Source organism: Gymnodraco acuticeps, unplaced genomic scaffold, assembly GCF_902827175.1.
Source record: "Gymnodraco acuticeps unplaced genomic scaffold, fGymAcu1.1, whole genome shotgun sequence".
NCBI lineage: Eukaryota > Metazoa > Chordata > Actinopteri > Perciformes > Bathydraconidae > Gymnodraco > Gymnodraco acuticeps.
Window position 1 is genome coordinate 1045431 of NW_022991513.1, and position 23220 is coordinate 1068650.

The window sequence follows — 23220 nt, forward strand, 5'->3', positions numbered from 1 at the left end:
ATTGTTCCTGTGGTCCTCTTGCTTGTGCTGGTGCAAAACAGCATTTACTCCCATCAACACCTCCTGTGTCGCCTGGCCGAATAACCACTGTACTATGAGTCCTACATCACCCATTCCCCTTTAACAAAACACTTTCTATCTTTTCCAATAATAATCCTGGAGGATTTTCAAAAATAAATCCTTTTCAGGAGGTTTAAATGTCCCATTAAACCGTCCTTTTTTAATTGGATTAAAAACACCTTTCTTGAAGCAAGCAGCACATTCTTTCACAAGCATTTTTGTCACACTATGATATCATAAAAATATCAAGCAATAGAACTGTTTAAATAGTTCTTCCTGTTTACTTTTTAAGAGTCAAATACTTGACAATAAAGTGGACTTACTATAAATAAAGGCAACATCCACTAGAAGATGCCAATTACAGTGTTATATTTTAGATTCTGCTGGTGTGTATGTAGGCTTGCAGAAAGTGTATATTGTCACTGTTTGTATGTTTTTTTGTTGTGTGTTATGTGTCTGTGCATGTGCAGCTATGCCAGTTTGGGTTAAGCGCCGAGTGACCAAAGCCGCAGACTCACAGGATAGGTACCTAAGTGGAATCAGGCCTGTTAGATTTATGGCCATTTGTTCGGAGAGTGTTCATCCATTGGCTATTATGGAATGATTAGAGGAGAAGGTGAAGCTCCAAGTCCAGCAAAAATCAATACAGCTGTCGAGAACGATTCAGCCTTTCCCGCTCCGAGGAGTATTAGCACCAAACCTCTGTCTCCTCACACTTCTTTATTCGTCTCCTAGTGATTCACCCTAAGCCTCCAAGCCAGCTTCACTTGCCATGTTCTTCTCATAGCAGCACTGTGGTCCTGCTTCTATATGAATACTTGGAAGCCAAGAGGCACACAACAAAGCTATCATTCATGCCTTGGGAGAGCAGCTAGTTTAGTGCTGTGGGCTGCACTGGAACATTTACTGTTTCTTGCGGAGGAGTATCAAGGATTACCGACACATGTTGCCATTTTGGTTAGACTCATCAAAGTTTAATCAGATAATAAATATTCCTTAATATGACACAAACATACTGCTTCTCTTGGTCATATTATAAAACCTCAAATAGTGAGACATTCTACCTATGAACATGCTCTTTACGCTCAGTTAGGTATATGTTCAATAATGATAGGAAAATGGTAATACCCTGGAAGTTGAGTGGTAGACTTGATAAAGGAGATTTACTAACCTTGTAGAGTTTGAGGCTAGCCTCATGCCGGGTGTTGACAGTGTGCATCCTCAGCTTCTCCAGGCTGTTAGTGTAGTAGTCACAGGCGTTACACTTCAGGTGCACTGGGTTGCCTATGGCCACACATTTCAGACGCCATTCGTTGCCTTTGCCCCCTTCTTTGATGTGGGCCACAAGCTGGTACTTTTGCACATGCTTGTCTGTCTTGCAGTGCAGCTGGAAGTTGGCCTTGAGCTGAGTGGTATAGTGGCACAACTTGCACTGGTGAGAGTCGCCCAACACAGCACGCCATTCTTCCTCCGGTAGGGCTGCGTTCAGCTCCCATATGCATGCCAAGCACATCCAGGTTGTCAGTGGTGAAGCGGTTGCATACAGCGCACTGAAAGAGCTTGAGGGAGGGGTCGCTGGTTTGTGATAGACTTTCTCCCAGGGTCATCAGTTCTTCGGACACCAACTGCCCACTGCCCAGCCGCACATCCATAGGGATCTCCCCGCCTACTAAAATGTGGGGATACACAAAGAAAGACACACAAAAAAAGAGGAAAAGAGACATTTAGAAATATTCAAAGCTAACACTCTGAACTGGAGTCCAGTTGTAAAGATCACTTTATTTCTCAGTAATTCACTTCAGGACATCATTATTAAATGATTTGAGTTTTTGAGCAAAGTGTTTTCTGTCTGTTTATTCCACTCTCAAAATGAATTATATCTCAGTGTGGTTTTCCAAAGTTTTACTTTATCTGTGTCAGTCAGTATAGAATCACGTGGATGATAAACTACACGTGCATGAAATTGTATATGGACCTTGCTTTGAGCTGAGAAAGAACAAAGCCGGGACATTTTCCATGAAGACCTCACACTGCCAGAGAAAGAACATACACATAGCCCTGCTTTGGCTATTGGACTTTCATGGCCTTCTGTAAATCAACTCCAGAGGCCATGAGCTCCACAGAAAAAGCAAGTTATTTTATCATTACTGAAGAACTAAGGAGTTCCAAAGCACACATTACTGTAAATCAAATCTGTTGCCACTTTTCACAGAAAAATTGTATTAAAAAAATCCACTTCGCTCCTTGGATTCTTCTGCTTATTTCACTTCAGATTGCCTCTAAATCAATATGGACACCTAACAGATTAATTCTGCTTGGTACTGAGTCTAAACGACGAGGAGAGGGGGGGGGGGGGGGGGGGGAAACACAGCAAGCACATATCATATGACACGTAGAACTGATGTCTATACAGTCTGGGTAGGCTGTCTGCAAAATGAATGCAAAAAATATGAGGTAAGAGCAGCCAGATTTTTTGCCTTGGCTTGCTGATCTTTAATCTTTAACTGCCCAGACTGAGCATACAGGCTTGACCCTGCCCAGCTTTACACTAAATGAATTCCAGCAGCTCCTTTTTATTTATTGCTGCAGTATGCAGCCTGCTCTTGGACTTTTCTCCATTACCTGAGTTTTTATAGCCAGGAGAGGGAGACCTTTGAGAAGCCCTCTGAAATTACTCACAGACCCAGCTCTGCATTCATGGCTTCTAACACTCTCTATCTTATAAACAAACATATCCAATAGCTATATCAGTACTATATTTCCCTGCACCTTGCATCTCTTGCATTTCTACCTGGCTCGCATGCAGCATTACTATTTAGATTCAATGATTTACCCCGTACTTGGCTTATACTCCTTCCTGAACCCTGGTTGATGACCATTAGATGAAGACCCTGGTATGGAACTTTGTTTTCACATATTTTGTATTTTAAACACAAGTTTTTTCAAAAATATCATATATATGATTGGTAATGCTATATGAATCTTAAAAGAAAATCTAAACACATTACCATCTACTTTCTCACACTAATGTTTTAAAGTGCATAACTGACTTGTCCTTTGTGCTGTTTCACAGTGTATGTGAGACATTAAATTCCAGCAAAAATAGCTTAAAATCACATCCCCCTCCCTTCTTTTTTACTCTCTTGCCCTCCATCTCATATCTTCCTTTCACTACAGTAGCTGAGTCTTGGGAACGAGGATGAGGGTGAGATCATGTGAGGTTAACATTTGTTATCTATCTTTTCGGCAATACACTCAAAAGTCAAAAACCCACAGTGAGAGCGTGAAAGAGAACCTCTTGCTTTAGCTGCCTGGTCTGGGATCTCCTTGTTATGGCAGATTCTCCAAGAGACTTACAAAGCCTTATGTATCATACTGTAGAGTTAACATCAAACTGTTTGTGTATGATGGCTTTATGAGTTCCTTAAAGTGTGACAGAGGATAACACCGCTGTAGTTTATGGGCCCAGACTGTGTCATCATTGCCTCCCTTGTAACGTGCTTATTACTGTACAACTCACCTCACAGGAAAATGAACCAGATGGCAGAAAAGCTCAAAAGAATTAGTCCCAGCAATCAATACGTGTTTGTCTTTGAACTGGCTGTAGTTGTAGACAAGTTTGTACAAACTTTTGGGTTGTAACTGGCTTGCCAAACGCTCTGCTATGCTTGTGAATTACCCATGCTGAGCCCTCTAACCTCCCTTCTTTGACCAAGATACAATTTATAGCACCAATTACATATTTAGAAAAAATGTAGAACTCCAGTGGTAAAGTTCAGCAGCAGTTAGCGAATAATGACATGAAAAAGCTAAGGGTAGCTGCCTGAGATATAGGGCATGGAGAAGAAAAAATAGAGTTGCGACACTATAACTCACCTTTTGCGAGCAGGTATCACAAAATTAACTTCACAATTCTGTTAAAATTCCATTTAAACAGTATTACTTAGATGTCTTGTTAAAAACAAAAACAAAGTATCTCTTTATATTATAGATAAATGTACAGCAAGTACATTTGTAGATGAAATAATTGACTGGTATTTGGCACTAGAATGTTTAACTATTGATGTAGGATAAAGGCATTGAGCATATAGGCCTACTGTCGTAATGAAAGTGATCATGAACACCATCAGTAAGGAAATATGGAGAGGGTCTAGGGTAAACCCCCAGCTATAAACTTGTCTCAAATGGATTATCTTTCTTTCACCACTCCTACTTTATATTTCAGAGACACTCTGCTTTTAAAATGAGAGAATAATGTTAAATGTACTAGGGCAGGTATACCTTGGGCATAAGAAAGAAACAAAATAGAGGGGCAATATGCAATTTGTATGTTAGCACAATGAAAAGTGATATAAATACAATTTGTTGTGTTCTCCAAGATTAAGTTAAACTGAAACTAATTTATGCTAAAAGTAATAATTCCTGGGGACTTTGTGGTTACTATGGTCATTTCTGAGAGCAAGTAAGGCAAAGTGGCACTCACCAAGTGCAGGGGCCAGGGCAGCCATGTTGGGATCAAGGTGAAAGCTCCCCATCAGGAACTGGGCCTCAGCTCCAGCTGGGTCTATCTTGAGGCCTGGTGGAAGGCTCATGTTCTGGGCCAGGTAATATTGGTAGAGCTCAGCTTCAGATGGTGAAGGCATTGCTCCCAAGCCAAGTCGTCCATGCTGCATTTGAGTGACATTCTGCTGGAGTAGCATCATGTTGTGCATGTGCTTCTCGCTGGTCATGTGGATACGCAGGTTCCGTGCCACATTGGTCTCGTAGTCACACACCTCACACCGCCAAGTGGGTTTGCTCTTCGGCTTGGTCGGGGAGGGGGCCCCACACGGTCCAGCCATATGCGTGGAGGACTGTGTTGGATGGTGGTGTGGAGGGTGATGGCTACTGGACTGGGTCACTGAGGGGACTGTAACCACTCCTCCTGGGGTATGTCCAAATACCTGTTCCTGTCCAGTTCCAATGGTACCTCCATTCGCTAGTGTCTGCATGTTGTTCAGGTGCTTGTCCGACTGCATGTGGATGCTTAGGTTGCCCTTTGTGGTGGTCGAGTAGTTACACACCTAGAAAATATAAGACCATATATATATATATATATTTGAACTGCAATAAAGTAAACATATGCTACATTAACCATCGGTTCCCATTTGACATACATTTGAATGGCTCACCAAAAAAAAAAAAACTTTAATGGCAACCCATTTCTTTGGTACATACCTCACACCGGAAGGGCTTGTATCCACAGGTATAGCTTTCTCCACGAGCCAGACGAGGGTGGCTCTGACCACTTGTGCAGTACGAACAGGTTCCTCCAGAGTCTGGGTGTTTCTCTTTCATGTGTGCCTCCAATGTTTGCTGGTATTTGTAATGCCAGTTGCATTTCGGACACTTCAGTGTCTTGCATGAGTTGCGTGAATGCATCATGGTCATGTGTCCACCCAAGGAGCGTGAAGAACCCAGAACGGTGTCACATTTAGGGCATTCTACCCCACTGCCACTGCCACCAGGCCCATGGTTCTGGGAACACTCGCCCATCCCTGTTATGTCACAGGAGCCTCCTGGGAAGAGGTGCGCGAGGCCTTGAGATGATGGGTGGAGGTGATGATGATGATGATGGAGCATGTGGTGATGGTGCAGAAGGGCTCCATTTTCTTCCTCTCCCTCTGCTGAGCAATCATTTGGTTCTGGAGCTGTGGCACTATCACGATTGGCACTTTCATCAGCAGCAGCATTGGAGGACAGAGGTGAGGAGGAAGTGCCAGCAGTGTCGTCCTCGTTCCTTCTGACAGCAGCTGCCGCCATTGTCATGGGAACAGTGGGTCCCTGACAGTTAAAGCTCAGAGGGAAATCAGAGGTCCTCCCTCCACCGTCTGCCATTGAACCCTCTTTCCTGACAGAGGAGGAAGTGGAAGCAGGGTCTTTGCTGTTTAGTGTGGAACTGACCGCAGAGGTGCAGGCAGAAGGCTGGAGAGCGCTACTAGGCATTAATAAAGGATATTTGGAAATGCTTTGGTTTGAGACAGCTTGTTCCCCCACTTCACCCTTGCCGCTGTTACTGTTACCACCACAGACCACTGCAGTGCTTTCTGCCTCCAACTCATCTTCCTCCTCCCCAAATAACAGTTCTTCTTCTTCCGAGCACCCAATCTGGCTCGATAAGTGTGCCTTGTTTTCATTTCCCTTGGTGTCCCCATCCTCTCCCTTGCATGCCAACTCTTTCCCAGCAGGCTCCTCTGTTCTCCCTCCCTGTTTGAGCAGGGCACTGGAGTCTTTGGCAGAGCCTGAGGACGAGGTAAGAGTTGATGCTTTGGGAATGCTCAGCCCTCCAAGAGAGAGGACTGAGCTTAGTGGGTTTTGTTGCTGCTGCTGCTGATGGTGGTTGAGACCAGAGTCAGAGTCTTTGTTGAGGAGGCTCTCGCTGCCTCTGCTGCTGCTTCCAGGCTCCAAATGGACACCACTAAAAGTGCCATAGAAGCTCTGGCCAGAGTTATTGGGGAGCAGGTTAGGTGGCAGAGAAGTGCTCTTTGTTTTTGGTTCCAGGAAACTGATGAGGGGCTCTTTGTCCTTCCCAATGCCCTGGATGATGGCAGATGCTTGCTTGTCCCCTAGCAGCTGCCGTTCGTCCTCACACAGTGTCATGCGGTGATCATGGACGGCATGAGTGGCAAAGGAACGGGCATAGCCAAAGGACAGCTTGCAGAGAAAACACATGAGAATGGGCTTACCCTTGCCATATAGGGATAGCCCATCAAATTTGGAGAAATCCACGTTGTTGGGAACATCTTTGGATACACAGGACTTCTTGGCAGACCCATCGCTGTTCAGGTAATCCTTGTTGCTTTTGTGCCGCACATCAAATACACGGTAACTGTGCAGGACAGGGCTGAGGCCTGCCATGGTTGAGGTATTGGGGAAACCTTGGTCTGAATTGCCAAACCACTTCCTGAAGGACGAGGCTATGTGGAACGTGTTGATGATGTGAGGGTAGACCGAGGATGAAGTCCCAGCAGGATCCCCCGGTGTTCCCACACTGGTGAGAGAGTTTGTGGGAAGCAGGCTGCCCATGCCCCCACCACTTTGGATCAACTGACTGATGCTCTCTACGATGTAGGCGGAGCCATCTGGCTGGTACACTATCTCACCAGCAAGGTTCTCCACATCACTACTTTCCTCTTCTTCTTCCTCCTCTCCTTCGTCACTCCCACTCTCAGGTGCTCCCTGCTGTCGTGTGGGCTGATGTCGCAAAAGAGTGGGCATGCCCCCTCCCCCAGGAACCATTGGCACCCCAGGAAAGGGTTGAAGACTTGGGAAACAGCTGTCAATCTCCATTTCATCTAAGTCCTCAGATTCTTCCTCTTCTCCACAGCTTATTCCCTCTTGCTCTTCTTCTTCAAGACCCTCTCTTATGGGATGCAGCTGGCCTGTGGCAGAGCTATCACGGTGGGCCTCGGGTGATGTCTGTTTTGGCTGCTGCTGCTGGGACAGTGGTTCTCTCACTCCGTCATGAGATGCACTGGAGTTTTTGGGTTGAGAGGGGTACGAAGCAGAGAGGGACAAGGGGTCCAGGGAAGGGGCCTGGTTGGTGCAAGGGACCTGTGAGCTAGAGTGATCGTTCCAGGGCTGTGGTGGTTGCTGCTGCTGGGAGGAGCCGAGCCCATCGTCTGTCCCAGAAACCACAGGAGACTCACAGCTGTCCATGCTGATGCCTACATGAGGCGTTCATCGCATCCAGGCCTGTAGAGACACACAATTGTGAGATAAGGGGTTATTGTTGAAATTGAGATGTTAGATTTAAAAATAGACACAAAAACATAGGCACAAACAACTCATGGTTGATCATGCTACAACTCATACATAATATATATATAATTTACAATGCCTTTGCAAACAAAGATGTCTATATTTTCTAAAATGTAACTATGCCTATTAAGAAAACATTGGTTAAAGAAAACATTTAAGATGCTATGAATAGGAACTTTAAAAGAAGAAAATCAAATGTATAGTGCATAGGGTGAGAGACAAAAGTCTGAGATATAATTGGAAAAATGACATTTTGCTCATTACGCTAGATTAGGTACTTAAACACAATACCTGAGACAAGCACTAATAAGCCGTCCATGATTCATCTTCCTGCCATATCAGGAAGGTACCATCTTTTATCTTCACCTTCCAAACAACACCCCTAATCGTATATTCTGCAAATCCTACATCCGTTTTTAATTAACTTGCAGTCAGAAAAAAGGAGAAACAGGCTAACTTAATGGATCAAATAGATTCCCTGTGAGATAATTAGACACTGAGAAGCCACCCATCAGCACATTGTACATTTACATAACTGGAAGAAAAAGGGAAAACTGCATCTAAAAAAAGAGATTCTTCACAGTATCACCATTATCACTCCATCTTCAAGTTATGTATATATATAAAGAAGGATATAATACATGTGAACTACTGATATAGATGTGTATGATCTTTAACAAGAGCAGTAAAAGGCAGTTTTTCTATGAGCCAAAAATACATAAGCTGGGTTGCGACTTCACAGCAGCTGTGTTTAGATCTTGCATCCAATAACCTCTACGCTCAGCCTGGTTTCAAACACTCCAGCCACCCTTCGCCTCTAAAATAATAAATGGGAGCTGAGCTTACGGGAGCTGGCCATGCCCCGAGCATCTGAGAGGCCCAACACAGGCTGCAATTTAGAGCGCAGAAGAGATAAAATGATAGCGCAAGATACTGCTGAGCTAATAATTTTATTAAAGGGATGCAGCCAACATTGATTAAAGGGGGCAATCGGGCTGAAACCAATAACTCTAGGCTGCCCTTTAACCCAGCAGTACTGAATATTACATGAGTAAAGTTTCCCGGCACCAAGCTCACTGCCATGTCCCGCTTGATTAGCACATTCCCTGCTTGCATTTGATTTATTTACTTATTTACTTAGGGATGCAAATGTCAGCTGTGATCAGAATGGAGTCTACCCCCACACCCTAACATATTAACCACTGAGAGAGAGGATAGATTGATAATGTCTCTCTGCTGCTTCTTGAATGTCTGATGAAGCTTGTCTCCCACACAACATATAGTACCTGAGAGCTCTGTAGTCTATATGCACTATATGTTCTACACAAATAATGGACGTCTAGTTCAAAGGTTTGCTATTGTCTTTGGACTACCTAATTAACAATAAAAAAAAAACATATAAAGAAATAATAAAGAAATGATTACTTTAATGATAAAGCAATGCATTTACATCATGACTGCAAAGATGATGTAGATGTTATTGTCATAAATACCCAGGGGCAGACATTTCTGTCAGTATGGTCCACCCAATTGTTTTGTTGACACAACACTGAGATGACCCGGATGACCCCTGCCTTGCTTTGCATATAAAATGAAAGATATTAGACTGGCTGGCTTATTAACAAGATTGCTTTATACTGCCAGACATGATTTAGAAATGGCTGTCATATTGAGTGAGGGGATACTAGCGTTACTGGTCTGTATTTATTATCTGCTCCATTAATAAGAGGCAATGTGCTCAACAGCCATTTCACACAAATGGACTGAGGGCAGTGAGAGTAATGCATGAAATAAAGATATGCCACATGTCAAACAGACAGTGATTCTTCAACTAAAAGCCTATGGATATACTGTCAAATGAAATGAAAACAAGAAGAAAATATGACATGTCTATAAAGGACTGCCTCACGGGAAAAATGTCCATGTGTCCTGTCTGAGCATGAAGTGTTTCACACCTTGTTCCTGTAATCTATTCCATCAGCTCCTCCTCCGGATTCCATTGCCTTTCTCAAGCAGGCCTGGGAACACTGTGCAATAAGCACAACTGCTAGTTAAGATTGTTGATTCCCAATGACCTCTAAAGTTCTCAAGTCTTATTTTTGGATTATTTTGACTTAAGTCTGAGAAAAAAGTCACAGTGTACAGTAGTGAGTGTATGCACCCATCCATTCATATTACTCCTGTAAGATACCTGAAGCAATTAGCAGTAGACAAGACAACACGATGACTCTTGATCAGTGCTGGAGCTTTGAGCCAGCTTGGTGTGTCCACTGCTTACAGAAAACAGGATTGCCCTTTAAAATCAAGATGGTGTAATTCAATAACCTGCAGTGGTTACTGATGAGCAATGGGATTGTCTGGAGTCGGGGAGTCGCAGATGGGCCAACAGATATAACGCTGTGTGTCTCTCGGAGGTCTGCCTGGCTCAGTGACACCTGTTTAAAGCAGGAAAAGCTTTAATCTCTGGGAGGCACTAAACAAGTCAGGGAGACAGACAAAGAGACGCGGTCGAAGGAGAGGGGAAGTGGAGGAGGCCAGTGTCTCTGTGTGCTGACTGTGTTAATAACCACAAATCAAAATGATGGAGCAGCCTGCTAAAGGTGACTACTGCAGAGTGGAATTATGTATGGATATGTACTGTGATATGGAGAAAAGTTGTCAAAACTTTGGAATACTGGCACTAATGCTAGTTGCGCAAAACAAGTCACCCTGCCATGGCCTATGTGTTGTATCATAATTCTGAATGTGGGCCTACTGGGTTGACAATAGGCAGGCTGTATGCAGCCAAAACAAGCCTTAACTGACAATAAGAGATAATCAGAGGGAAGAAAAGGCTAAATTCCTGAGCTGATCTGAGGGAGAGCACGCCAATGCACACACACTCTTGCTGCCACCTGCCTTCAAAGGCTTTATGCCAGGGTCCCCCTACTGCTCTCTATTTCTCTCCCCTCTAACTAAACAATAAAATGTCATATTTCATCTCCTCCCACCCTAACAAAGCATATAAGGTTAAACCTTGTGAAAGGGCCTGAGTCCTAATGAACACTGTCAAAGAGTGGGTCTGGATGTCATTTTGTAGAGATAGAAAATGAGATAAGTTATAAGTTATGGGGCCTTTCATTAGCTGGGATCTACCAGCCAACTGGGGAAGAATTAAAGGCTAAAGAACCATCTGATTATAAGCATGCCTGATCACCTGCCTGGAGGCCTGGCCTTCCCTCCAGAGGACCCTACTCTACAGGGTTTCCTGAGGGAATTATCTCTGACTCAGCCCTAGCTGTGAATACTGCTTAGCTGTGGGTGTGATACAGCACCGACCCTTACTCCTATTTGAATACACGTCAGCAGTAAGGGAACACCTCTCTGAAATAGAATAACACTGTTTTTTAATCAGCCTAGAGACCCCTAACAATACACCAGATCTGATTTTCAATTGTCCCTCAGTGATGTTGCCTGTCTGTGTCTAGTCTCTGAGCCATCACAGAGCCTGGCCAGCCACCGCAGGGTAAGGGGCGCTTATTGGAAAATCAATGGCGTGAACGCTAAGCAAGTTACAGGAAGATGTGGGAAGGAAGGGTTCTTATTGATAAAGCAGGGGAAGGCCTTTGATGTTGCACTAGGGACATGCTCATTGATGGGAGAACCATTGTAGTCCTCAGGCAGAGTGAGGCCTGGGTTTATCTCCTAGGTTTATTCCAATTAATCACCAATAAATGCGTTCATGCATTGCACTTTTAAACATAAGCCCATTTTAATGCTTGACATGGCTTAGTACATTCTGGTTTTAAACTGTGATCTTGCTGTGAGGGAATTGACATCTCTAACATTGCACTGCAAGTGTCTCTTTCCACCTTTTTTACATTACTCTCTATTCAATCCGCTCTAGTCTCTATATACATTAACTGTGGCCTTTAAGCTAACATCTAATACAATAACCTGAAACTCAGCTAAGGAATACGTATGCTATATCTGAAAAAGTGCAACTGTGCTACTAAACTGGCAGCCTGCTGTCGCAAGATAATTGACTGTGCTGAATCAAGATAAATAAATTCCCTTAATGTCATTCAAACACATTTTGTATTAATGCTTTTCTTCAAATAATGCACTAGTTCACATTGTCTGAAAGTCAAAAACACATATCATATTTCAGTGCTATCACAAGGTCACATTTTGTATAGTTGAGAGCCACAAATATTTGTCAACCACAATAAACTATTCTAATTATATTAGGTAGAGTTCTTGTTCTCTTTGTTCCCCAACACTGTAAATCAGACAATTAAGCATGTGCAGCATTGTTGTTTATGATGTGCTGTAAATATTCTGTCTGCTATTGTGCTAATGCAGACATAAGGCTGCTCCTGTATTGCTCCAACTGCAAGAGGCAAAAAGTCACCTCAGGTCGATGGCACTCAGCCTGTAAACAGGGCTTCCCGTAAAATCAATGATCTTCAGTAGGAGCTATCAGTCTGTGGAACAGAAATAGCCGTGGCTGTGTTGAGTCTGAGGCGGGGAAGAACGGTACTGTGTGTTTACATGAGTGTGTGTGAGTAGAGGGGGCCGGTCTCTGGCTTGTCTGGGAGTAGTTCTCAGAGATAGCAGAACTGAGGCATGCAGCTTTTGCCATGTTTATAGCCAGCATTAGTTTCTATAGAGACAAGACTGCAACTTTCCGACTGTATTATTGTGGTCTTCTTTGTGTACTTTATGCCCCAAACTAGTGTTGAGAAAAATATACAGCTAAAATAATCCTTACTGATTACAATAGGAGCAACTCAAATAACCAGGAGGCAATGTTCTTAGTTGCACAGCACTCCATTTTACTAACCATTTTGTACTGGTCAGAAATGGCTAAATTGATTTTGTTGTAATATCAATTGCCTCCTTTGTTAATAGACTTGAAATAGATCCTTGAAAATGATTTTACCCTTTACGGAACACCATCAAATTCTGCTAATCCATTTAATATTGCAGAACGGAAGAAAAAGTGATTTAAGACAGAGCAGCAGTGAAATCATCTGAACTATATGGTTCTCATGCATAGGGCAGTTTGATTCAATGATGCGATTGGAGCTCAGCTAACTTTCAAAACACTCTACATGGGGATTTACACATAGCACCAGAGTGTTTTCTCAGTTTTGGAGGGTGTGATAGAAACAGCGTGCTGGTGTAATTAGAAGTAGTAAATTAGCTGTGGGTTAATTACTGGGTTCTGCAGAGAGCTGGTGTAAGACCTGGTGGGGTGGCGAAGCAATGGGAAGCAGCGAACACACAGCAGGAAGCTCCCAGTCTCCTGCCAATTAGCAAACAGCATGGGGGGTGGGCTTCTCTGGTATACGAGCAGTACAAATGTGAGAAAGCTTATATCATTTCACTCAAACCTCAGAACAGGGGATGAGATAAAGAGAGAGCAGACAATATACATTCTATTTAAATATGCATGCTGCTAGAGACAGTTTGTATTACTGTTTTGTAGAGAAAACACATTACCCGAGTTGCAGTGAAACTTTGAAGAGTGAAACTAAAAAGAAAATGACAACCAGTTTTTTAAGAACAAAACAACGCAGGGGCTATTTCAATTACAACAAAAGTATCTTCTTATTTTGGCAGCCACACGCTATCTGTCTTCATTTACCAACCACACTGAAAGACTTGACTGTATTATTTTCCTGTTACGTCCCTTGTGGTTTGTTTAGAAAGCTTTGTAATTTGTAAGAGCATTAATTATCCTTAAAATTAAGGTATTATGTATAATCAGAGAGGGGCAATCTGGCTCAAGCTAGTATTCACCTCCAGGCAACTAAGTGCAGAGCACATACTACACAATGTGGTGTCTCTAAAATGCAAGACAGGCAGAGACAGAAAGAGACAGAGACATATCGTGAAGGAGAGAGAGTGAGAGAAATAACTTTAAACCGCAACTTGCAAATTCTTATCAGATTATTTAGATCCACCATTTTTAATCAATTTTAGAACAGCAGACATGGACATTGAATGATTTGCAACAGTCTGACATGGATCCTAACATCCTTTAGCATTCAGCGCTGACTTTCCCATAGTGAGGAATGCAGAAAGGCTGAGAGAACACTTGATACTTTGTGCCCTGGACTGTGTGGTAATAATCAATCAGAAAACAACACACTGATTATGATTCTTAAGAAGATTCTAAATGTAAAACATTTTGAAATCACATAAAGGTATATTATGTAGATATAAAGTATGTATAACTCAGTATGTATAACACAAATGTAGAACACAGTATGTATAACCATGTTTTTGTAGTGTTTTCCGAATGAAAACAAAAAAAGAAGGATAATAGGGGGATAGAGATACTGTGATTGAGATATAGTTAGAGAGTAACAGAGAGCTATACTGTAAAGACACATGTCCAATAAAAGGTCAGGGAGAAGGGGAAAATGTGCTGATCAAAGTATTTGAGCTTCAGGACCTTTATTTCTACTAATTATCAAATCTGCCCCTATTTATATCTGCGAGAAGCAGACGTTCTCTCAAGAGAGGATGGAAGTGAAATCTGCTAACTACAGTGCTTTAGGAATTTCTGTTTGCACTCACTCTATTACATGTGTCCTATAGTAAATAAATTAAAGAACAGAACACTATGTACATTAGACTGCAAAGTTGAGCAAAATGTGAAATATAAAATCAGTATATTTTTGTAGCTAGGAAACCCATTTATATAATTTTAGATAAAAGATTGCCTAAATGATAGAATTGCATGGTGCCATACACACATATACAAACAGGCACAGATACACACATTACCGCAGCGTTGCTGTTAAGGCGAGCTAACCACAAACACAGTTGTTAAAATGATCAATACCATTGAAATATTAAACCTTAAAAAGCTGCCTTATTGATTGGCAGCCCAATGATAAAACGGTTTATTATCACAATTGTGGGGCTTTATGTAAATGTTTAGAAGAGACCATCAGCTGTCTAGCAACCAATGGGATGTGGCTAAATGTGTCCCCACCTCCCAACCCTAACTGCAAACACACATACCCAACAAACCAATCACCACTCAGCTTTCCTGGCTTACCCTGCCAGCCAAACCCTGAGGAATTGCAGCGATTTGGGCGAACAGGGAGATGTCATTACCATTACTTCTACTTCCATTAAGGGTAGCTGACACTGATCAGCATACCAAGCCCCTGTTGACAGAGAGACGGGAGAAGGTGAACTGGCCCCTCGGAGCAGCACGGTAGCTCTGGGCTGTGGTCTAAGCGATCTCCAGCAGGCATGACTGCAAACAGAAGTACACACACTGGTGCAGGATCCTGGCTCCATGCACGCAGGGATCATGCCCTGACAGACAGATAGGGGACATGGATAACATGTCTATAATCCTGGGCCATTCTATGTAATCTGGAAAACAAATACCTTCGTAATGACCCAGTCCTGCACCTGGTAAAACACAGGGTTCACTAGCACCTGGAATTAGACAAATATCCACCACAGAGCAGTCTTAAAGGGACACACTCCTTTAGCAAAAACGCTTAAGGGAGTTTGAGAAGACGCCAGCATTTGAGATAATGGTGTTTTTTTTAAGTCTCCAGCATCCTAGGCTATACAGCAAACAAAAAACAGCATCTCTATTATATTTGTGAAGTTACAGGGACACCCTTTGAGGTGCATGCAGTGGTATGATGAGATGAGTTAAGTCACACAGAGACTTAGCAGTGAAGCAGTGAGGCAGTGCCAGAAGCCTGAGGGTTAGGTACAGTGTTCGGTTAAGTGTCTAAACCTGAGTAGGGTGATTAGATCCCTTTTAGAAGACCAAATGACCAGGAAACCTGAGTAATGTGGGTGAAAACTGTCTAGGGTGAGAGCGGAGATGTGGAAAGTCATGCTGTGTTATGTGTGGAAAATGGAAACTTACTATCTATTTTATACTGAGGAGTAGTGCATTCGCATGACATATACTATGTATGTGTGGTGGGTTATGTGCACACACAAGAATATTGGCATTGAACTGCACACACACACACACACACACACACACACACACACACACACACACACACACACACACACACACACACACACACACACACACACACACACACACACACACACACACACACACACACACACACACACACACACACACCAGGGATTAGAGGGTGTCCCAGTGAAACCATTCTGTGGAAATGATTTCTTTGCAGAAAAAAAGGCATGAAAGCCAATCGTGACCTGGCCTCTAATTCTAGAGTAGGATATCCTGGATAAACAAGTAGAGGGTTCCTTTGAAGACCCTGCACAGCCGAACCATTCACTCCCCACTTCACATTTGTTAAAGTCATTAATGACAAAGATTTAGAAAGGAAAGCGAAAATCTTTCTGGTACACAAATACTTTTTTTATGAGGCCTGGCCCAAATTCCACTCCGCTTAGCTGAAGCCTTTATCCTGGGAAAGAACTGCACCCGTTTTAAACAATAAACCTCAGGGGAGAAGACTTTTCTATTGCCCCTTTCCTCGACTGAATTATGAGGGTTAATAAAGTTAAAATAATAATGTGTGCAGTGTTTAAAGAGGAAGTGAACAACACATGTTGGGATACTGGATGTCAAAATACACAGGCCAAAAAACGCAAAGCACAATTCAAAGGCTGTTATATTTAAGAAAGAGACAAGAGTCTGATAGCAAGCCTATAATGAATTAAAAAAGGATTCCTCCCTTAATGAACACCTCTGACTCCTTATTCTTGTACCACACGGGCATTTATCTCCAGACAGTGCTCATATTTAAACTTTGTTACAGCATGAGTACTTCTACTGTGAGGTTTGATGGAATGATTCTTCATTGGGAAGCTACAGGAGGGAAACAGGTAGAATACATGCATCGCATATAGATTACTCTCTTTCCCAACAAAGGAAATGTAACTTTCCAAATTGAATTTTAAATTCAACAGCATACTGCGAAAACATCTTAGAGTATTTCATTGAGATATAAAAAGGAACAATCATGTGTCTTCAAGACGATAGCACACTGAGCGCCGGTTTACATGCCAATGGGATGCCTAATTTTTACACTGGCAGTTTATAAACAGAGCACTCGCAAATCAGATCGTGATGCAATCGTCATCTTAAAAGGAAAGCAGAGCTTGCCCTACAGTTTACAAGGATGGATTCAAAGGCAAACCTTGGAAGGTGATGTGCACTTCTGAGCAGTGATGAGGAACTGTCAACAGAGGAAGAGTGAGGAAAAACAAAAAGAAAACAACTTGTTAGGTGTATAACAAGGTGGCCTGGAGGGCAATGCTGAAAGACACCTCAGCACTTGACTCTGAAGTGTGTAAGAAACATCAAACAGCTTTTTTTCGTAGCTATGTTGAGCACTGACAGAGCCGACCATGGTGTTCTGAGACCTTTGTGTGAGGAAAAGACGCTATAGTTTGGCAGGGAATAAAGCGGTACAATTGTACTAAAATACATCAGTTCCTCATGCAGCAGTAATCACAAGCGTTCATACGCACTAAATCTGAGTTCTGTTCTGAGACACAGACCTCCAGGGAGACCTGTCTAACATGAGGGGAAGCTGCAGTCATCAAACTACACAACTGAAACAGAATAAACCCAGTCTTAAATGCAATTGCAAACAAAGAAAGGAGTTCCGTTTAGATAAAGGTTACCCTAGAGTTGTATAGCTTGAAGGTGTGTATGTGGCACAGAGAGAGATGAGGCTTGAGTGGCAAGAATGGTCCACAGAACATATGACTGTTGACAGCTCATTGCTTGCACCAAAAATTGGCACGATGGTGTCTACAAGCGTCCAAGCACTTTGATCTGGGCGAGCAAATGCTCATGTGCTGAAAATACATTTAAAAATCCTATCCCTCTGGTTAGACAAATGAGAGAGGTAGGGGGAAGCACAAACTGGTGTGATATTTTAGGAAATGCACAGTGTGTTTATAAGTTCCTCTTCTCTTCTTCTCTCCTGGCCTGGCCTGAGTGTTGTGACAGCTACAGTGCTGTGGAGCTATATTTGAGAAAGACCAGCCTCCTGGCCCTCATCTCCACACACACACTGCAGCCCTTGTTCATCTGCCTTAATGAAATGGCCACATGCCTCCTCTCATCCCAGAGCTACTTGCACACTGTAGCACCTGGTAGATATAAATCAACCCTACTGAGCTGTATTTGGGAAGTGAGGCATTAAGCATGACATGGGCTGTCAAAGTTCAGTTTGCACCGACCGCAACATCTAGTTGAACCGCTGCGGAACAGACCCGAGACCAAGGAGCGGGCCTACCAAATCGGCCTCTTATCTTCTGCCTCCCAGCTCCGCATGACATGGCTGCCACATCTGGGCACCAGCTGGGCAGCCTGCTGAGCACAGCGTAAGACAACCGAGGCCTGCTAGGGAAACACTGGAGCACCCACATTACATGGATTCATGGGATCAACAGCCTAAGAACAGTCCAGAATTAAAAGGATGTTATTTGCTGCCATTTATCTTTTGGCTTTCTTATCTGTGAACTGTGGAGGCTTGTGGGTATTATTACAGGTTTTAAGTGGCGCAGGTTCTATTTCTGAGCAAGAAGATAAAAGTAGCTGAGTGCATGTTTGTTGTGTGAGCATACTGTATGTGGTATATATGTAGGTGTATGTGTGAGTGGAATTTCAGTTACGTGAGTCAGGGGTCAAAAGGTCAAACACAGCAAGAGAACCCACACATTCCTCAGAGGACAGGCACACATCATAATGCATGTGAAGGTTGGAATTCACTTTTATGTGCATATGTAAGCATAGTAAACCAGTCAAAGCGAAAAAAGAAATCTACCTCTCCACCAGTCTACCCCTGAGCTTTAAACTTGAATATTAAATATATTCTCACTGAGCTTTAAGTCCTCACACAGATACACAAGACACAAAGGCAGGAAGACATAGCTCTCAAAAATAAAAAATGAAAAATCGAGTCAAAAGGGACACTGGGAGCTAAAGGGTGGGAATGAAGACTTGATCATCTTCTTAGGATTTGGTCATGGGCTTTCACATAATGTCTTGCTCTTCTGATGTGGAAGTCACAATGGAGAACTGGGTGGTGCGAAGGGTTAAGTACAAGAGAGAAAGATACAGAAAAGAGGAATAGGTAAATTGAGATGGGGGACAGTGAAAGAAGAACTCAACCCTATACTGTAATTTACATTTTTGTGTAATTAGTTTCAGGATCAGGGGCTCAAGCCAATGACAGACGCCTCTTGCAGGGAAAAGGCAACCATGTATGGAGGACCACAGCATTACTCTTATGACACATAACATTCATTGATTCAGTCTGTTAGAGGGAGCATGTGTCAAGGGCATAAACACTGCTATGTGTACTGTACAGAATACAGAAAAATCCATTCATGGATTTAAGGTTATCTTTGGCAGAGTCGAGTAAAGTAACAGCAGACTTGATTCTAAATGTGGGAATAGGATGAGACCCTACAACTGACATCTGCTGGATGCTTGTATAAGTAAAGATTTAGTTTGGAGTTGGATAACATTGACTACATTATTTACCTAGCCTCTGCACTACATCATCATTTAGGATTTAGGAGACAGGAGACCTGGGTGATCACAGGAGATATTAAGAAAGGAGCAGAAAACATGTGGCCACATAGAAATATTGGTAAAACACATTTGAAGAATATTCCCATTTAACATTTATGATATGTGTTTTTCATGATAAAATAAACTTCACTTAGTGGCAGAGGATTAAGCACTGCCTTGTGGTCTTCCACAACTGCACATTTAATACACATTTAATTAATGATGTCATTGTTTTGACATTGAAAGACCATGCCAGCAAACAAGATAAACAAGATCTAGTTCTGGGAAGAGTGCTATCAGAATACTAAAGGATATAGAAAGCTGGGAGATCACAGACAAAGCACTTTGAATCTTAACCCTGAGCCCTTGGAAAGATCCATTCAACCCCCCCATTCAACGAGGCACTATTTTACACACAGCAGCGAGCCCATTGCTCGGCACCAAACTGAGTCAGTATTAACACACAGGCACCCATGTTTAAGTTAATATGTATTATTTTTAGACTTACAAGCAGCCAGATATAGAGCAATATTGTGAATTACTTCTCACTATGGAGCAGTGAGTTTCCACTCAGGCCGCTATGACAGTATCCTGGGCATTGCTAAAAGTCTTTACACATGCCAACTAGAACTGGAATGAAGCCATAAGGCTGGGAAGACACACAAATACACTAACTGCATACCGAAGATAGTTAACAAAACAAAGACAACAATAGAATAATACCCACTCATTCATGTGAGCATGAGCAAACTTGTTTATCCATGTTTCTGCAGCTCCTTTCACATACACACAGAAAAAGTCATGGTAACAAGGAGGTGAGAATTAGAGCAGGGCCAACTGGCTCACCCTGAAAGTTCAAGTTGAGTGCCACTACAAATTACAACTTGACAGCTAAAATGATCCCCTGTATGCATTTCTTACAATGTATGTGCATGTTGGAGTTTGCTAAGGCAACTGCTTCCAGACAGCTGTTCTGGATGAGGTATGTACATGTCATGCATTATCTCTTTAAAGAAAAAATAAATAGAACAACAGTATATAATCTCCCTCAAGATACACTGAGCAGCAAATGCTACCTCCCTCATATATTGTCAATGACAGGACCCTCTGCCCCATCTCTAACAGATGCCCCCAAATGTTAAGCTGTGTGGTGGGAGTGTGATAGGGGCAGGGTAAAACGAGAGGGTGACTAATTGGTTCATAACCTGTAATTGGGGAGATGTAATTGGAGTGGACTTGCAGATGCCAGGTGCACCTTCAGGAGGTGGGGCAGCGGTTTGCCCTTTGACTGGCTATAAGGGAGTGCATGTGTGGTGGTGTGTGCGTGCAAGGGGTACAGAAGGATTAGATGTGGGGGGGGGACACTTCTATAGGGAGGGCCCCCAAACAATATAGTGTAGGTGTGGCGTGTGTCTATTAGATCATTAAAACCACATAAAAGCTCATGTACAAAAACCTGTCAAAACACACCACAGCCCCACCCAATGAGAATAGGTATACTTATATACATACACACTTAAACTAATAGTACACAGAGGATACAACAGCTTCATGTCCACTGGCAATTTTCTTAAAACCACTGTTGGGAGTAAGAAATCTGCAGCTCAACATTTTCTCATGGTTCACATGGTGGGTCAATGTGATCAATGTGTTCATGGCCCACCTAGCCAATACTACACTTCTCCCAATCAATGTAATGGGGGCTGAGTGTTAATTGGGACAGAGTAAGAGGAGGGAGGGTGATGGAGTGCGATGCACTTTATGCAGAAGCATCAGAAATGCTGTAATGCTGAATGAAAGTTTCATAGTATTGATAGCATGCTTTAATTGCTTGGTTAAAAATAAATTCGTATAAAGAAATGAAGCGGATGGTGTGTGATGAGGTGTACAGAGAGGGGGTTATTTTGCAAGAACATCTGTTTGTCTTGCCCATCACCATATGATTATCGGTAATTAGCTTCAACGCCTGCAGTTGCATGGGTGTGGCCATGCATTCCCCGCTTTGGGCAGGTATGTAGGGAAGACCCATAAAACATACTACCTCTTGTCTCTTTCTGCCAGCCCTCTACCTTCTTTATGAGTCACACAAACAGTCTTTTCCAACACGTACAATCGTAGAACTTAAACTACACAATAATTATTCAATTACGAGGCAGCATGATTTTTTAACAGGTTAGAATGACACGAGACAGCACCAAACGTGAAATGTTGGACAGTGTAACGGAAACAATGGAAAAAGAGGGTTTCCTAGACACAGAGCTCAGTCAAGAGGAGATACTGTAAAGAAAATTGGCCTTCAAATCCTGCTTTGAAAAGGAATACAGTATATATTTCAAACAGAAAACAAACCAACTCCACAGCCATGCCTTCCATTTATCATGTTTTCTGTTCATCGGTAGAGAAGCTAAGATGGGATGTATCATTAATTGTTGAAAACATTTAAGCGTCTTTATTTCGAACCATTCAACTTCTGGACGAAAATTCCACTGAAGAAATTAACAAATTAATCTAGGGCAAGAAATGAAAAGAGACAGGGAGAACGGTAGAAGTGGAGACATTACAGAATCAACTGTTTACCCAGCTTGCTTAGTGCATGGTGTTTTCTTTTATGAGAAGCTGCAGCTGACAACTAAACAAGTAAGTAGAGCACAGGAAAAACCTGCCTGACAGATATTATTCTGTCTGTCAGCTAAGTGGAAGTAGGAAGTGATGGTAGGGGAAACAGCCTTTACCAGAGTAAAGGCTGTTTCCCTAGTGTTGCCTGTTGTCTCGCCCTGTTTATACAGGGCACAAGGTTAGTCAACGTGGCATCCAGCCCAGAAAACTGCTGCACCACACAAGAAATGGTGGGGCTCCACTTGTGTTGTGAAAGACCTACATGCAGATACTCACAAATAGAATGTGGCCTACTTTATACCTTTTTAGACATTTCTAGTAATAAATAAAGAGCTGTTCAGCATTTCAAACTATTGTTCCCCTTCACCATGAGCCATATATCTAAACCATTAGGTGGAAGTGAGGACATCCGATAGAGATGTATTGATTTCACACCATTTCGGTGTAATTTGGTAAAGATTAATTAACATATTCCATGACTCTGCCCATCCTGCTGACACAATGAACATCAGTGGGTCAGAGGAAGGTCTAAAGTAAGGACACAGTCAGCCCAAAAACATAGTGGCCCCCGCAAGACCCTGGCCTACCCCCAGCCTCTAAATTACCTAGGCTGACACCAAGGAGGGTGAGGCATAGGCCCACTTTAACTCTGTACTCAGGCCAGTGGCCGAGCAGGTCAACACCCCCCCATTAGGGAGCAGGTCAAAGCCACATAACTCTTTAGCTAAGGTGAGGGTCACTGCGATGTTCTGTGCAGTCAGGGTCAACCAGATGTCTCTGGCCACTGAGGTTCATGGCAATACAATAAAGTAATCAATCTAGCCGCTGGACCTTGGTCAATAATATACTCCCAGGCTGCACAGGGTCACCACCTGTTCCCTGGCCTCTTCTTGGACTGTCCTGGCCTCCTGAAGTGCTGAGGTCTTACATTTCACTGTCATGAAGGGAAACCGAAAGACCACGGGAGACCGTAATCAAACCCTGGGAATAGTCCGGCACTATGGCAATAAACCATGACAGACATTATGCACAGGTTGTCAGTGGGCAGAAAATGAAAGAGATGGACTTTTATTAATGTGGCCAAATTAAAGGTAGGATAGGTAATTCACTTCAGAAACATTTTTTATTATATTCCATGGAATGCTCTTAACATCCCGATAGCAATGAATACATTAAATGCTTTGACAATA

The 23220-nt window shown here is 42.7% G+C and overlaps 1 protein-coding gene across 1 annotated transcript in view; it reads right to left on the reverse strand.

The window, feature by feature from the left end:
- zfhx3 (zinc finger homeobox 3) overlaps positions 1-23220 on the reverse strand; it is a 134077-nt gene that overhangs the window by 79824 nt on the left and 31033 nt on the right. Inside the window, 4 exon segments of the mRNA XM_034196870.1 lie at positions 1232-1537; positions 1539-1729; positions 4544-5123; positions 5278-7794. Coding sequence (XP_034052761.1) covers positions 1232-1537; positions 1539-1729; positions 4544-5123; positions 5278-7758 — 3558 coding nt within the window. The 5' untranslated portion in view covers positions 7759-7794.